The 17,500-nt window shown below is 44.0% G+C and overlaps 1 protein-coding gene across 4 annotated transcripts in view; it reads left to right on the top strand.

Annotated features, from left to right (window-relative positions):
• The window catches only part of LOC143276971 (uncharacterized), a 29,181-nt gene extending 11,765 nt beyond the window's left edge, over positions 1–17,416 (top strand). For 3 of the 4 annotated variants that reach the window (XM_076581664.1, XM_076581666.1, XM_076581665.1), the window contains 8 exons: positions 992–1,151; positions 2,307–2,438; positions 3,838–4,040; positions 4,863–5,065; positions 6,807–7,161; positions 7,653–7,923; positions 10,037–10,151; positions 14,958–17,416. In XM_076581664.1, the coding sequence (XP_076437779.1) occupies positions 992–1,151; positions 2,307–2,438; positions 3,838–4,040; positions 4,863–5,065; positions 6,807–7,161; positions 7,653–7,923; positions 10,037–10,151; positions 14,958–16,470 (2,952 nt within the window). In that variant the 3' untranslated portion in view covers positions 16,471–17,416. Of the gene's footprint in view, positions 1–991; positions 1,152–2,306; positions 2,439–3,837; positions 4,041–4,862; positions 5,066–6,806; positions 7,162–7,652; positions 7,924–10,036; positions 10,152–10,317; positions 10,433–14,957 lie in introns of all 4 variants that reach the window. The other variant, XM_076581667.1, reaches the window with a different exon arrangement.
• Positions 17,417–17,500: the final 84 nt, after the last annotated feature.

The following is a 17,500-nucleotide window of genomic DNA, read 5'->3' on the forward strand; positions in this document are numbered from 1 at the left end:
AAGAAGAAGTAGAAGAAGTAGCAGCAGCAGTAGTAGTAGTTGTTGTAGTTGTATTTGCATTTTGCCTTTGTATTTGAATTTCTTTTTATCACAACATATTTCTCTGTGTGAAATTCGGGCTGCTCTCCCCATGCTCTCCACCACAGCGCCACCTTTTGGGGGGGTATTTTTTCCTGCGTGCAGTCGTATTTGTTTTTCCTATCGAAGTAGCTTTTTCTGCAGAATTTTGCCAGGAACAAGCCTTTTGTTGCCGAAGGTTCTTTTACGTGCGCTAAGTGCATGCTGCACACGGAACCTCGGTTTATCGTCTCATCCGAATGACTACCGTCCAGACCACCACTCAAGGTCTTGTGGAGGGGGAGAAAATATCGGCGGCTGAGCCGTTATTGGAACCAGCGCGCTCAGATTCTCTCGCTTCCTATGTGGAGGCGTTACCTCTGGGCCATCTCTCCACAGTACTAGTAGTAGTAGTAGTAATAGTAGTAGTATATCAATCATAGTCAGTATAAAGGTAACACCAAAGTAAATAATAAATCATAAATCAACAGATGAATAGGATAATAAATAGATAAATAGGTAAATCAAATTATACTTGTAATAACAATAACAATATTGTCATTATCATTTATTATTATTGTTGTTGTTGTCGTTGTTGGAAATACAGATGATGAGGATGATGATGATGACGGTGATGACGATGATGATAAAGATTGAATAATTGAACGAATAGATCAACAGATAAATAAATAAATGAAGAAATAAATAAATAAGTCAGTCAATCAATTGAAAAAAACACACCAAAAAACAAATACAAATACAACACATTCTCCTCTCGAGAAACTAAGAACTGAAATAATTTTTTTTAATTAAAAAAAAACAAAAAAAACACTGAAAACATGCGCGTGGGTGTCGTCTGTGAGCGATTTTTGCTGGAGACATTGAGAACTTAATAAAAAATAAATAAATAAATAAACTGAAATCTGAACTGTAGGTGTGGGTGTCGGAGGCGAGCGAGAGCACCCTTCGGGGCTCAGTGGCCGAGACGCGGGTGGCGCAGGGGTTCCAGTACCTGGGAAAGTGCGTGGTGGGGTACCCCAATGCCCTCGTCATAGGCCACAAGTTCGAGAACTACCTCAGCAAGGCCAAGAAACGTCAGTTTGCGTCTGGAAATGGTGGTTTTCTTATTTTGATTTTTGTTTTGTTTTGTTGTTGTTGTTGTTGTTTTGGGGGGAGGTGGGGGGGGTGGATGGAGGGTTCAGGGGGGTATCCCAATGCCCTCTTCATTGGCCACAAGTTCCAGAACTACCTGAGGAAGGCCAAGAATCGTCAGCTGTCTGGAGATAGGTGTTTTTGTTTTTGCTTTTTTGTTTTGTTTTGTTTGATTGCTGTTGTTGTTGTTCTTGTTGTTTTTACTTATTCATTGTGTGCGTGTGCTTGTGCTTGTGTGTGTGTGTGTGTGTGTGTGTGTGTGTGTTGTTGTTGTTGTTGTTGTTGTTGTTTTTTGGGGGGATGCCCTGGTCATTGGCTACAAGCTCCAGAGCTACCTGAGCAAGGTGAAGAAAGGTGAGTTGTCTGGGGAGTTGTTGTTGTTTTTGTTGTTGTTGTTGTTGTTGTTCTGTGCCTGCTGACATCCTTGCTTCGTGTCTGTTTCTGTCTCTGTCTCTGCCAGTGTCTGTGTTTCTGTCTCTGTCTCTGACGGTCTGTGTCTGTTTCTGTCTCTGTCTCTGACGGTCTGTGTCTGTTTCTGTCTCTGTCTCTGCCAGTGTCTGTGTCTGTTTCTGTCTCTGTCTCTGCATATCTTGCTCTCTGTTCTTTCTGTCTCTGTCTGTCTCTGCATATCTTGTTCTCTGTTCTTTCTGTCTCTGTCTGTCTCTGCATATCTTGCTCTCTGTTCTTTCTGTCTCTGTCTGTCTCTGCATATCTTGCTCTCTGTTCTTTCTGTCTCTGTCTGTCTCTGTCATTCTCTTTCATTCATTCATTCATTCACTGATTCGTTCCATCGTTCGTTCGTTTGTACATTCATTCATACATACATGCATACACTCGTGCATTCATTCATTTATTCATTCATTCATTCAATCGTTCGTTCATTCAATCACTCGTGCATCCATTCCATTACTGTGTGTGTGTGTGTGTGTGTGTGTGTGTGTGTGTGTGTGTGTGTGTGTGTGTGTGTGTGTGTACCTACTATGTCACTAGAGCTTTACAGCTAATGATATTAAACATTTGAGTGTTTTCTCCCCCACCCCCACCCCCCCTTCTCTCTCTCTGTCTCTCTCTGTCTCTGTCTCTCTCTGTGTCCTCAGGGCTTCAGAACGTCCCGAGGCCAGCAGACCTGGGGCCCAAGAGTGAGAGAGGGGAGCACGACCTCCTGATGATCTGCCCAACCTGGGGTCTTCTGGTGGTCTCAGTCAAGTCCGTAGGGGGCAACTTCTTAGGTGGCTGCTGGATAAAGAATAGACAGATAACACACACACACACACACACACACACACACACACACACACACACATAGATGTTTTATTCATGAAGGCCATAGTTCCTTAAAAGGGCGTACACACGGAACTGACATAAATTCGCATAATAATACAAAGAAAAATGACGTTACATAAGCACCGCGTTGTTTAAATACTCTATGTAAATATAAAGCAAAATATTGTACAATAGTTTCGTTTGAAGAGGACAAGAACAAAATGCACGCACACACACCTTTCTCTTACTATACCCTCCCCCCTCACCCACTTTCGCCTGTACCTCCTCCCTCCCCTCCCCACCCCTTTCTTACCCTCACCTCATTCCCCCCCCCCTCCCACACACTCTCCCCCCCATAACCCCCCCCTACCCACCCCCCCACTCTCTCTCTCTCTCTGATAAACAAATGATGTATTCTCAATATCCTTGTTTATTTGTCTATCTCCTTTCCTCCCTTCCTCCTTCCCTCCCTCCTCCCTCTCTTCCTCTCTCTCTCTCTCCCCCCTCTCTCTCTCAACAGTTTTCCTCTCTTTCCTTCTTCGTATCTCTTCCTCTCTTACCTTCTTCTTCCCTCTATCCTTCACGCAAAAGCATACGATGTTATTTTGTGGGGAATTGTGTTTTTTTTTATGCCATTTATTGTTCTTGTTGTTGCCATGCAATGTGGGTTTTTTTTCCTTCTTTTTTCAGTCTTCTTGTATTTCCTAGATTAGTTTATACGTTTTCTTTACGAGGGCAGGATGAAAACAGGCCGATAAGTGCCTATTCCTTTTCCCTCAATAAAAAAGTTTCGATTTCGATTTCTCTCAATAAATATACGGAAAACGTCCATCATAGGTCCAAATACTCATTAGTCAATTAAAAATTAGTATGGGTTCTATGATAAAATAGCATAAATAAAAAAAAGGAAGGGCTACATTTGCATGGTCAATCTCGACATTGTAATTATTTGATGTGTTCGTATTGATATGATGTATATCGATGTTACATGCGTAAATATTTTTATATGATTTATTTGTGTTTTGTTTTCTGTGTACTGTTCAAACCTTGGAGACGACGAACGACTGAAAAAAAGGCAAATTACCCCCTGTCACATGTACATTTAAGCTAATGACAAAGTGCCAAAGTGTCGCAAATCTCTTATTAGTTTATGTTGCTTCAATTCTGGTTTTGATTTGTTTGTTTTTGTTTTGGGGTTTTTTTTTCTGTTCCATTTCATCTATTTGCACCATTTTGTTCTGATTTGTACCTACAATATCACCAGAGCTTTTCAATTAATGACATTAAACATTTCAGTGTTCAGTTTTCAGTGTTCTCTCTCTCTCTCTCTCTCTCTCTCTCTCTCTCTCTCTCTCTCTCTCGCAGACCTTTCAGTTTCAGAGGAAAAACAGATGGAGATTCTTTGCACCACCCTGGTAAAAGCCCTCCAACAGCTAGACAAAGAGGTCAAGGTCGCCAACTTCGTACTCTCTGACCTTTCACCCCCGGTCACGTGCGTGCTCGCGCTCCCGAACGTGGCGCGAGAGATGCTGGAGGCTGCGTTCTCTGGCAGCGAGAGTCTCAGAAAGGCGAGTGGAAGGGAGACAAAAAAACGTGGAAAAATAGTGTGCCATGCACTGCAATGCTATTGCTACAATGCAAGGCAATGCAATGTCATGCACTGTCGTGCAATACAATACAATACAATATAATATAGTTTAACAAGATGCAATGCAGTGCAATATAATCTAACAAGATGCAATGCAGTGCAATATGATCTAACAAGATGCAATGCAATATAATCTAACAAGATGCAATGCAATGCAATATGATGCAATTCAACGCAGTACAATGCGAAGCAATGGAATGCAACACAGTGCAATACAAAACACTACAAAACAAAGCAATGCAAAACAATGCAATGCAACGAGATACAATGTGTGTGTGGTTCGTCCGTCGGGATCGACGAGGACCATCTAGTCATCCTGGGGGTGGGTGGGTTGGGCTCTGTGGGTGCGCAGATGACTGGTCAGGCCAATCCGCGCCCGGAAGGTTCTGACCACCATCATCATCAGCAGCAGCATCACCACCACCATCATCATCATCACCATCACCACCACCATCAACATCATCATCACCATCATCACCACCATAATCATCATTATCATCACCATCACCACCACCATCAACATCATCATCACCATCACCACCACCATAATCATCATTATCATCACCATCACCACCACCATCAACATCATCATCACCATCATCACCACCATAATCATCATTATCATCACCATCACCACCACCATCAACATCATCATCACCATCACCACCACCACCATCATCAACACCATCACCATCATCATCATCACCACCATCATCATCATTCTCCGTTCCTGGTCTCGCAGGAACTCGACAGCCTGCTAAAGGGAGATAGCTCGCAGCTGTTTCTCTGTGCTGAAGAGTGCCCTCCCGTTAATGGAGCCGGGCCAGACACAGCAGACGAGAGTTGGCAGCAACAACTGAAGGAATGGTATGACCGGCGATTTCCACACATTGACAGTTCTACACCGGCTCTAACTCAGCAACAATACGAAGATGTTTTTGGCAGGTATGTTTCTGTAAAAAAAAAAGTAAAAAAAAAAGAAATTAATAATAAAACAATTCCCCCCGCCCCACCTTCCCCCACACTTTTTTTTTTAATCATAAATCCAGATACGTATTTAACAAACAACCAGGGCAATGGCATCCTAAATTATTGCACCTCTTAGTTACATTTTATGGTTTGTTGGACAAAAACCAGGAAAAAATAAGATAGTGGCATGTTAGTTTCGTGGCTGTAATGAGCATCAAAATTCAGTGAAATAACATACAGTGAAATAACATTCTGTGAAATAAATACGAAATATGAGTCGAGAGCCACTGAAAACGGGTTTCAACATCTAATAATGGTAATACTCGTTTCATACATGCACAAAAATTTCCGGTAAAACAGGTGTAATAATTTAGTATGGTAAAATTGGACTGTTCCACAAAAAAATAATATCCTGTATTAGAAAACTAAATTTAGTTACCCATTTTAACAGAAAATATCAATTTCCTATTTCATATTTATCCCAAATTCACTGACCTATTTTATCGGCAGTTTTGGTGCATGATAGTTGATGCGATATTATACCATTAGGAGATAATTTCCTAATATCGAATCATTAAGATCGGGGACAGATTCAAATGGCAATTTTCGTGCAGGATTTGAAGCAATGATATACCATCAAATGAATGTTGTGCACCAGTTTCCCTGTGAGTGTGTGGAGGGTGTGGGAGGTGGGGGGCGAGATAGGGGGTGGGGGTGGGGGTGATTTCATAGGCACTATCAGAATCTTGGCACCCAACCTGAACTAACCCCCCTCTCTCTCTCTCTCTCTCTCTCTCTCTCTCTCTCTGCCTCTCTCTCTCCCTGTCTCTCTCTCTCTCTGCCTCCCCCCCTCGCTTTCTCTCTCTCTCTCTGTCTCTCACACACATAATTTTTTTTTTTTAATTAATTTTTATATAGCGCTATAATACAAGCATAAGCAAGCTCTAAGCGCTTTACAATCCAGTACTTAAAGTGAAACAAGAAAGCATATAAAAAGTAGCAGAAACATAAAACAGAAACACAATGCATAAAACTCACAAAGTAACATACTATCAATACTACATCTGTTACACCCCAACACTCACACTAACGCACACGCACAGACACACACATGATTAAACGGCTGAGATGACAGCAATTTTCACTTTGAATACATAGATGTAAAAAGGAACATAATTGTAATCTGCATGCCACAGATTTTGTAAAAATTGTAAAATAAAATTTTGGGTAGAAAAGGTAAAGGGGGTGAAAATCGGGTCATTCCTTTCTAACCACACCACCACCATCCATCTACCCACCCCCATTCTCTCTACTCTCCCATCACACACTCACATACACACTTTTTCTTTCTCCCTCTGTGTGTGTGTGTGTGTGTGTGTGTGTGTGTGTGTGTGTGTGTGTGTGTGTTCAGTTTGTGCACATGTATGCATGTGTGTGTGTGTGCGCATGTGTGTGTCGTGGTTTCTTAATGCTTGAAAAAAAAATCTATTCATAAATCTTGGATTGGAAAACTTTTTTTTTTTTTTAATTCCTTCGTCTGTAAGAATTTGATCATTCGCCTGTTTCAGAATAGGAAGACAAAAAAAATGTATATTAATGTCCATAATTGGGAAAAAACCCCAAAAAACCGTGTTTTATATGCGTGCTCGTGAATGTGCATGCGTCTGTGTGTGTGTGTGTGTGTGTGTGTGTGTGTGTGTGTGTGCCCCCTCTTCAGATACTGCGGGCTTCTCTCCACCGTGGAAATCCCCCACCGCCGCTCGGAGGGTCGGATAGAGGTCCGGCGCATGACGGAAGCCGTGGCGGAAGTCGACCGCCGTTTCCGGTCTCTGATTCTACTTCCGCATCAGGTTTCCATCCTGTGCTCCTCCGACCGCCGCGTCTACCTCTACGGGCTGATGGGCTCCGGGAAAAGCGTGATGCTTCTGCTGAAGGCTCGCCATTGGCTGAACCGGGGCTGTGACGTCATCGTCATCAACGTCAGCTATGACGGTCTCGGGAGCCCCATTGGCTACCAGCTGCTGCAGGACATTGGAGAGGAGGCCTCTGCTGCTGGTGATGGGAATGGGAAGGTATTGATTGATTGGGCGAAGAATTGTTTTTAAAATATGTTTGTTTGTTTGTTTGTTTGTTTGTTTGTTTGTTTGTTTGTTTGTTTGTTTGTTCGTTCATTTATTTATTTATTTATATATTTATTTATTTATTTATTCAGTTATTTATTTAGTCATATATATATATATATATATATATATATATATATATATATGTGTGTGTGTGTGTGTGTGTGTGTATAATATATATATATATATATATATGTATGTATGTATGAATGTATGTATATATTTTTATTTATATGTATATATATGTATGTATTCAGAGCAACATTATGTGGGTTTGTTGTTTTTTTTACTACTGAAGGACCAAAGCTTATTGATTTTGTGTCTGTAAACCTTTGTCTGAATTTTGAAAAATAAAAATGAAAAAAAAACTTAGAAAAAAAAATCAGAAACAAAGTAACAACAAAGCCGTAGAAAATAACACCACCTTTATCTTTTGACTCCAGGTGGCGCTTCTGAACGTCAAACTCTCCAACCTGGACAAGATTCAGCTCCAGGAACAGATTCGCCGCAAGATAGACGAACTGCGCATGCCCGAAGGGCCCTCCACTTCCGGTTCCGCTTCTGGTTCCGGTTCCATTACAGCTTCCGGTTCGACGGCAGCCGCCAGTGAGAGTCGACCAGTGCATTTTGTGGTGGATGAGGTGTACCCCAAGTTCCTGCCTGTGTTTGACGTGCTGGTCAACAGCTTTCCGGATTCGGAAATCTGGGCTGCGGGTATGTGGATGACATAATTTGTTATGGGTGGATGGGCGCAATAGCCGAGTGGTTAAAGCGTTGGACTTTCAATCTGAGGTTCCCGGGTTTGAATCTCGGTAACGGCGTTTGGTGGGTAAAAGGTATAATTTTTTTTTTATGTGCAGACCTGCTAGTGCCTGAACCCCCATCGTGCGTGTAGAAGATCAAATCCGCACACGTTAACGATCCTGTAATCCATGTCAGCGTTCGGTGGGTTATGAAAACAAGAACATACCCAGCATGCGCACCCCCGAAAACGGAGTATGGCTGCCTACATGGCGGGGTAAAAACGGTAATACACGTAAAAGCCCACTCGTGTGCAAACGAGTGAACGTGGGAGTTGCAGCCCACGAAGGAAGAAGTTGAGGGTGGTGGAACGTGGCAGAGTACTTCAGACACTCAGCTTCCAGTACAGAGTCCGTGAGGGTGTGGGTTCGAATCCCGCTCTCGCTCCTTCTCTCAAAGTTTGACTGTAAAAATCAAACTGAGCGTCCAGTCATTCGGATGAGACAATAAACCCGAGGTCCCGAGTGCAGCACGCACTTAGCGCACTGGAAAAGAACCCATGGCAACGAGAGTGTTGTCCTCTGGCAAAATTCTGTAACAAGAAATCCACTTTTTTTTTTTTTTAGCATGCACTCAAGGCCTGACAAGCGCTTTGGGTTATCCTGCTGTCAGGCATCTGCCTAGCAGATGTGGTGCAGCGTATATTGATTTGCCCGAACGCAGTGACGCCAACTATTTGAGAAACTGAAACTGTTATGGGTTCTGTGTGTGTGGAGAGTGGTGGGGTATTTGTGCGTGTGTGTGTGTGTGAGCGTGTGTGTGTGTGTGTGTGTGGTAATATCACTCTGGACACAAAACTGATGGACACACACACACACTCACACACACACACACACACACACACACACACACACACACACACACACAGAAAGAGAGAGAGAGAGAGGGGGGCGGGGCAAGTTATAAAAATAGAGATAGAGGTGGTGGGGGTGGAGATCTGGTTTGTCTATAAAATGTTGGCACCATAGCTTATCATAGCTTATCATAGCATGCCACTCGCTTTCACTTTGCAGTGCCTTGCTTGTACCTTACCGTGTGTTTGTATTACTGCATTTGCATTTGTATTTGTATTACTCTTTTTGTCACAACAAATTTCTCTGTGTGAAATTCGGGCTGCTCTCCCCAGGGAGAGCGCGTCGCTACACTACAGCGCCACCTTTTTTTTTCTTTTTTTTTTCTTTTTTTTTTTCTCTCCTGCCATCAATTTTATCTGTTTTTCCAACTGAAGTGATTTTTTTTCTCCAGAATCATGCCATGGACAACCCTTTTGTTGCCGTGGGTTCTTTTACGAGCGCTAAATGCATGCTGCACACGGGACCTCGGTTTATTTCGTCTCATCCTAATGACTAGCGTCCAGACCACCACTCAAGGTCTAGTGGAGGGGGAGAAAATACTGGTGACTGTCGCTGTGATTCGAACCAGTTCGCTCAGATTCTCTGGCTTCCTAAGCGGACGCGTTACCTCTAGGCCATCACTCCATTCCACCTGACCTGACCTGACCTGGCCTGACCTGATCTGACCTGGCCTGACCTGATCTGACCTGACCTGACCTGACCTGATTTTATTATGGTTCTTTTTCTTCTTCTTCTCATTATTATTATTATTATTATTATTATTATTATTATTATTATTATTATTATTATTATTATTGTTGTTGTTGTTGTTGTTGTTGTTGTTATCATCATCGTTATAATCATCATCATCTTCATTATTATTATTATTATTGCTGTTGTTGTTATTATTGTTGTTGTCGTCATCATCATCATCATCATCATCGTCATTATTATTATTATTATTGTTGTTGTTGTCGTCATCGTCGTCGTCGTCATCATCGTCATCATCATCAACATCATCATTATTATTATTATTATTATTAGTGTTATTATCAATATCATTATTATTATTATAATCATTAGTGTTATTATCATTATTATTTTTATCATCATTAGTGTTATCATTATTATTGTTATCATCAGTAGTAATAGTAGTATTACTTGTTGTTGTTGTTTTTACCTTTACTCATTAGGGTTAGAACAAGGGAACGCCCATCCCCTTTTCAAAGCCTTTGAGATGACCAAGGTATTGAGAAATCCTCCGTCAGTGCAGAGAGTCCTTCGTCAGACTGACTACAACCCGGCCAGGTGACGATTGAGTAATGTGAAACTAACACGCATAGTTTGGTGTGTGTGTGTGTGTGTGTGTGTGTGTGTGTGTGTGTGTGCGCGCGCGCTTCAATAGATTAAAGTGAGTGCTGGTTTGGTCAATGAAGCCACATCGTGTCACTGACTGACTGATTTCCGAGAACAGGCTTGCAAGAGGGGAGCAGTCTGCCAGGATTCCAGGCGTTTGCAATGACCAAGGTTTTGAGAAACCCCCCAACGGTCCAAAAACTGCTGCGTCTAACGGATACTAATCCTTTCAGGTGATCTGCTGTTTTGTTGTTGATTGTGTTGTGTGTGTGTGTGTGTGTGTGTGTGTGTGTTTTTGTTTTTTTTCTTCTTATTTTCTTTTTCGTTTACGGTTGAATGGATAGTGGTTGTAATGGAACTTCTTCCTCCCTTCCTTCCTTCCTTCCTTCCTTTCTTTCTTTGCTGTGACAAGAACTCCATTATGTTTGCAAGGACTGATTTATTTCCCTTTTGCAGCCACTGTTGCGTATCTTTCCGTTATGATAACCGAGAAAGTTCTTTCATTTGTAATAACCGAGGAATTTTTCTTATATTCGTGATATCCGATGAATTTCTTACACTTGTAATAACCGAGGAATAATTTCTTACACTTGTGATAACCGAGGAATTTCATACAATAACTGAGGGAATTCTGACGCATGTAACAACCGAGGAATATCTTACACTTGTGATAACCGATCAGTTTCTTACGCTTGTGATAATTAAGGAATTTCTTACATTCGTAGTTAATGAGCAATTTCTCACACTTGTAATCATTGAGGAATTTCTTACACTTAAATAACCGAGGAGCTTCTTACACTTTCAAAAACTGAGGAATTTGTTACACTTGCAAAAATTGAGGAATTTCTTTCACTTCTAATTACCGAAGAATTTCTTACACTTGTGATAATTAAGGAATGTCTTTCACTTAAAATTGCAGAGGAAATTCTTACACTTGTAATTACTGAGGAATTTCGTTCACTTACAATAACTCAGGAATTTCTTACACTTGTAATAACTATTATCTTTCTGACACTTGCATTGACTAATACGTTTACTTCACTTGCAAAGACGATGGTGTTCTTACACTTGCAGTGATCATTAAATTCCTCACACTTGCAATGAGTGATGATGTTTTTAACACTTGCAGTGATCATTAAATTCCTCACACTTGCAATGAGTGATGATGTTTTTAACACTTGCAGTGATCATTAAATTCCTCACACTTGCAATGAGTGATGATGTTTTTAACACTTGCAAATGACTAATGGATTTCTTGTACTTGCAAGGTTTTTTACACTTACAGTGACTGATGACTTTTTTTTATACACCAGCGAGGAGTGGTGAATCTTTTCTACAGTTACAGTAACTGACTGATTTGTTAATCTTGCAGTGACGTACGACTTTCTTGCTCTTGCAGTGACGTGAATTTATTGCACTTGTAATGACTTGTGAATTCCAGTGATCGCAATAACTATTACATTTCTTTCGCTTCAAATGAACGGTGAATCATGGCAGATAAACACACGAAGAGCAATGTGCTGTTTGAAGGCTCTTCATCAAACGCCTTCTTCATCCAAAGTGGAGTGAAACAAGGCTGCGTCCTCGCGTCCAACCTGTTTCGAGGCCTTCTTTGCCGTTTTGTTGAAAGACGGTTTGGGATCTGCACACAGAAGGCACCTATCCTCTGACTTGGTCAGAGGGAAAGCTGTCCAAGCTCTTCAGACAAAGAGTTTAGGTGAAACACGACGGGGGCAATAGCCGAGTGGTTAAAGCGTTGGACTGTCAATCTGAGGGTCCCGGGTTCGAATCACGGTGACGGTGCCTGGTGGGTAAAGGGTGGAGATTTTTACGATCTCCCAGGTCAACATATGTGCAGACATGCTAGTGCTTGAACCCCCTTCGTGTGTATACGCACGCAGAAGATCAAATACGCACGTTAAAGATCCTGTAATCCATGTCAACGTTCGATGGGTTATGGAAACAAATACATGGCCATTCATGGAGGAAGGTGGCCGAATGGTTAAGACACTCAGCTGCTAATACATAGGGTCCGTGAGGGTGTGGGTTCGAATCCCGCTCTCGCCCTTTCTTCAATATTTGATTGGAAAATCAAACTGAGCGTCTAATCATTCGGATGATACGATAAACCGAGGTCCCGTGAGCAGCACTCACTTGGCACACTGAAAAAGAACCCATGGCAACGAGAGTGTTGCCCTCTGGCAAAATTCTGCATAAAATATAAACATGCTCACTCAAGGCCTGACAAAGCGCAATGGGTTATGCTGCTAGTCAGGCACCTGCCGAGCAACATGTGGGTGTAGCGTATATGGATTTGTTCGAACGCAGTGGCGCTTCCTTGAGAAATAGAAACTGATTTGCACTGGCTTGGTCACATGAGTGATGGCTTGTCACCGTAGACCTCCTTTACGAAGAACTTGCACAGGCACATTAGAGGATCGATGAGAAGGACTTGAAGGCTTTGGATGTCTACCTGAACACCTGGGCAGTTACACCCCAGGAACATCGACTTGGAAGACACACAGTGCACGAAATTCCTCCCCTATGCTGTACTAGTCACCACTGAGAGAATGGTTTCATTGTCTCCAGATGCTGACATATGCCTGTTTGTGTTGTGGTTGATAATGTATGAACCAGCACAGAGATCGACTTCATTGTCTCCAGATGCTGACCTATACCTGTTTGTTCTCTGGTTGATAATGTATGAACCAGCACAGAGAGATCGACTTCATTGTCTCCAGATGCTGACCTATAACTGTGCAGTGGTTGATAATGTATGAACCAGCACAGAGAGATCGACTTCATTGTCTCCATTGCTGACCTATACCTGTTTGTGTTGTGGTTGATAATGTATGAACCAGCACAGAGAGATCGACTTCATTGTCTCCATTGCTGACCTATGCCTGTTTGTGGTGTGGTTGATAATGTATGAACCAGCACAGAGAGATCGACTTCATTGTCTCCAGATGCTGACCTATACCTGTTTGTTCTCTGGTTGATAATGTATGAACCAGCACAGAGAGATCGACTTCATTGTCTCCAGATGCTGACCTATACCTGTTTGTGGTGTGGTTGATAATGTATGAACCAGCACAGAGAGATCGACTTCATTGTCTCCAGATGCTGATCTGCCTGTTTGTGCAGTGGTTGATAATGTATGAACCAGCACAGAGAGATCGACTTCATTGTCTCCAGATGCTGACCTATGTCTGTTTGTTCTGTGGTTGATAATGTATGAACCAGCACAGAGAGATCGACTTCATTGTCTCCAGATGCTGATCTGCCTGTTTGTGCAGTGGTTGATAATGTATGAACCAGCACAGAGAGATCGACTTCATTGTCTCCAGATGCTGACCTATACCTGTTTGTTCTGTGGTTGATAATGTATGAACCAGCACAGAGAGAATGGTTTCATTGTCTCCAGATGCTGACCTATACCTGTTTGTTCTGTGGTTGATAATGTATGAACCAGCACAGAGAGATCGACTTCATTGTCTCCAGATGCTGACCTATACCTGTTTGTTCTGTGGTTGATAATGTATGAACCAGCACAGAGAGAATGGTTTCATTGTCTCCAGATGCTGACCTATACCTGTTTGTTCTGTGGTTGATAATGTATGAACCAGCACAGAGAGATCGACTTCATTGTCTCCATTGCTGACCTATACCTGTTTGTGTTGTGGTTGATAATGTATGAACCAGCACAGAGAGATCGACTTCATTGTCTCCATTGCTGACCTATGCCTGTTTGTGGTGTGGTTGATGGCTTCTTTACACTTATTTGAAGTTTTGTCGGTCTGTTTATACAGGGGGGCTGACTGCGATACAAGATGGCTTGCAGAAGGAAGAGAGAGAGAGAGAGAGAGAGAGAATCATCTGTGTAGCTTTTCTGCTGTGGATTCAACAATCAGGAGTTCATTATATTTTTTTCCCGTCTTCTTCAACAACAACAACAAACAGAATAACAATAACAGCAACAACAACAACAACATTAGCAACAGCAGCAGCAACAACAACAACAACATTAGGAACAGCAGCAGCAACAACAACAACAACATTAGGAACAGCAGCAGCAGCAACAACAACAACAAAATCAGAGACAACAACATCTACATTATCAACAACAACAGCAGCAACAACAACAACTACGAAACAACAACAACAACAGCAGCAACAACAACAACATTAACAAAACAACAGCAACAACAACAACGAAACAACAACAACAGTAGCAGCAACAACAACAGCAGCTGCAACAACAACGAAACGACAACAGCAACAAATGCAGCTTCGACAGTATTAACAACAACAATAATAATAATAATAACAACAACAACACCACCAGCAACAACAACGAAACAACAACAACAGCAGCAGCAACAACAACAACAACAACAGCAGCAGCAGCAGCAATGACAACTACAGCAACAACAACACTAACATTGTAACAATGCAACACCAGCAACAACATCAACAGTCAAACGTCAACAACAACAATAACAACAACAACAACCGTGGACTGTTTCATTATGGTGTGTGTGTGTGTGTGTGTGTGTGTGTGTGTGTGTACGTGTGTTTGTGTGTGTTTGTGTGCGTTGTGTGCGCGTGTGTGTGCGTTGTGTGTGTGTGTGTGTGTGTGTTGTGTGAGTTTCTGTGTGCTGTATGTGTGTGTGTGTGTGTGTGTCCGTGTGTGTGTATATATTGTGTGAGTGTGTGTGTGCTCTATGTGTGTGTGTGTCTGTGTGTGTGTGTCCCCAGACGAGAGCAATACACGGTGTGTGGCGCAGCAGAAGGGCTGTCCACTGAAGGTCCCGAACCTCTGTTCATTCTCCATGAGCACCATCCTTCACCCTCCTCCTCCTCCTCCTCCTCCTCCTCCTCCTCCACAGCCTTCTCCTTCATGGACTCCTATTCTCCTTTAAACTGCAGAGCGTGCGCTGACGAAACTATCCGGATATTTTCTGAAATACTCACACGTTCCGGCAAGAAGAATATTACCCAGACAGCAACGCGCGCAGAAGAAGAAGGAGGAGAAGGAGGAGAAGGAGGAGGAAAAGAAGAAGAAGGAGGAGAAGGAGAAGAAACATCCAAGGACACAACGAAGAAGAAAACACCGTTTGCATCCAAGGGAAAAGAAGAAGAGGAGGAGAAGGAAGCGTCGTATCAGCGTGTCAAACCTGAAGACGTGGTAATGCTGTGCAAGGACCCAGAGTGCCTCCGCGTGTATCCCAAGCAGGAGGACGGGAGGTACGTTCTGGACGAGGGTCTTCTCAGAGACTTCCTGACCCAACTGGACAACTCCCTGCTGGTGACGGCGCTCCGGAAGGCGGGCTACAAGGTCAGGAAGGTCAACAGCCCTCACTCGGATGAGCTGGCCACCTGCGACCGGCACAGCGGCGCCGTCACGCTGTCCTGGGTCAACCCGGCGTCTGGGTTGGAGTGGGCCGTGGTCATCTTCCTGCCTGGGGATCCGCCTGCTACAGAGTCCACGCCCACGGCCATGGCCACGCCCACAGCCACGCCTCAATCCATGGACACGGACACGCCCACAGCTATGGCCACGCCCACAGCCACGCCCACGCCCACAGGTTCGCCCATGGATACGGCCACGTACGTGCCCACAGCCACGTCCACACTCATGGCCACGCCCACGACCATGTCCACAGCCACGCCCATGGATACGACCACGTCCGCGCCCACAGCCATGGCCACCCCTACAGTCACATCCCCATCTACGCCCATGCCCACAGCCACGCCCATGGACACAGCCACGCTCATGGACACAGCCACGTTCGGGCCCACAGCTATGGTCACGCCCACAGCCACGCCCACACCCACAGCCACACCCACGTCGATGTCCGAGTGGAGAGAAACTGCCTCTGCCGCAGCTATGACCGTAGGAGGGTCTGAGGCAACGGGGAGCTCGCTGGGCGGAGCAGCAGAGTCTTCAGGGAGTCGGCCTCATCCTCAGTGCGCGGCGTCGAAGAGTGTGGACTCTTCTGCTGATCATTCCAGCGTCATCAAGGAATCCGGACTTGGCAGTGGTGGTGGCGGCGATGGTGGTAGTGGTAACGTGAGTTGTTGCGAGTCTTCCACCGAGAAGGCGGGAAAGAGGTGTGGGTGTGAGGGGGAGAAGGGTGGGGGTCGTCTGGGGGCGGGGGTGGAGAGAGGGATGAGGGCGGTGATGACGCGTCTGAGCGAGCGCGACCGGAAGTACCTGTTCTGGGCTGCCAGTCGCTGCACGGCGCAGCTGATTGTTATCGTTTGCTGACTGTCTGTCTGTCTCTGAATCTCTGTATCTCTGTCTGTCTGTCTCTCTCTGTGAATCTCTGTCTGTCTGTCTCTCTGTCTCTCTCTGAATCTCTGTATGTTTGTCTGTCTGTCTCTGAATCTCTGTATCTCTGTCTGTCTGTCTCTCTGTCTCTCTCTCTCTCTGTGTCTCTGTCTGTCCGTCTCTCTCTTTCTGTGTGTGTGTGTGTGTGTGTGTGTGTGTGTGTGTGTTTAATTCATTGATCGTTATTTCATCACTTCGGAGATTTAAAGAATTGGGTGCCGTGTACGGTAATTGAAAAAGTGGGGGCGGGGTGGAGGGGGGAGAAGGGGGGGAGGGGTAGTGTGTGTGTGTGTGGTGCGTGCGCACCCACGTGTGTGTGTGCGTGTGCGTTTGTGTGTTTCAGTTCATAAATCGGTAGTTCATCACTTTCCTGGTTTAAAGAATTTGCACATGGTATATATTACATCGTGAATTGTGACTGAGAAAGATGAAGTGTGTGTGTCGTGGGGTGGGTGGTGGGGGATGGGGGGGGGGAGTTAGTGTGTGTGTGTTTATGTAATTTCTGGGCTTCCGTTAACGCACATATGTGCGTGCGTCCCTGACTCTCTAAGAGAGAGGACGCACTACAGTTTCGGCTAGAGGAGTCCGCAGGACGCACAATAAAATCAGCGAATACCAAAACGTGAACGATCACAGTCAAACAACAGCGCTCGCTTCCTCCTGTTTCACTAGTTTTCGGTGGGCATCTCATCTTCGAGCAATCGGCGACTGCAGCAAAGTTAATTACTTTCGTCTTATCTCCCTTTACAGAAAACTCCTGCCTATTTCCGGTACGCTCACAACGAGGCTTGTCGAATATTATATGACACAGTTCGAAATCAGAATGCCTCCGCTATTGTGGCTTGACGTTCCAAAATATAAACAAGATGAGAAGGATGGGGTGTGTGTGTGTGTGGGGGGGGGGGGGGAGAGAGAGAGAGAGAGGCTTAGTAGGTGGTGTCCTAAGTACGTTGAATCAGAACAGGCA

The sequence above is a fragment of the Babylonia areolata genome, chromosome 33, assembly GCF_041734735.1.
Source record: "Babylonia areolata isolate BAREFJ2019XMU chromosome 33, ASM4173473v1, whole genome shotgun sequence".
Lineage (NCBI taxonomy): Eukaryota > Metazoa > Mollusca > Gastropoda > Neogastropoda > Buccinidae > Babylonia > Babylonia areolata.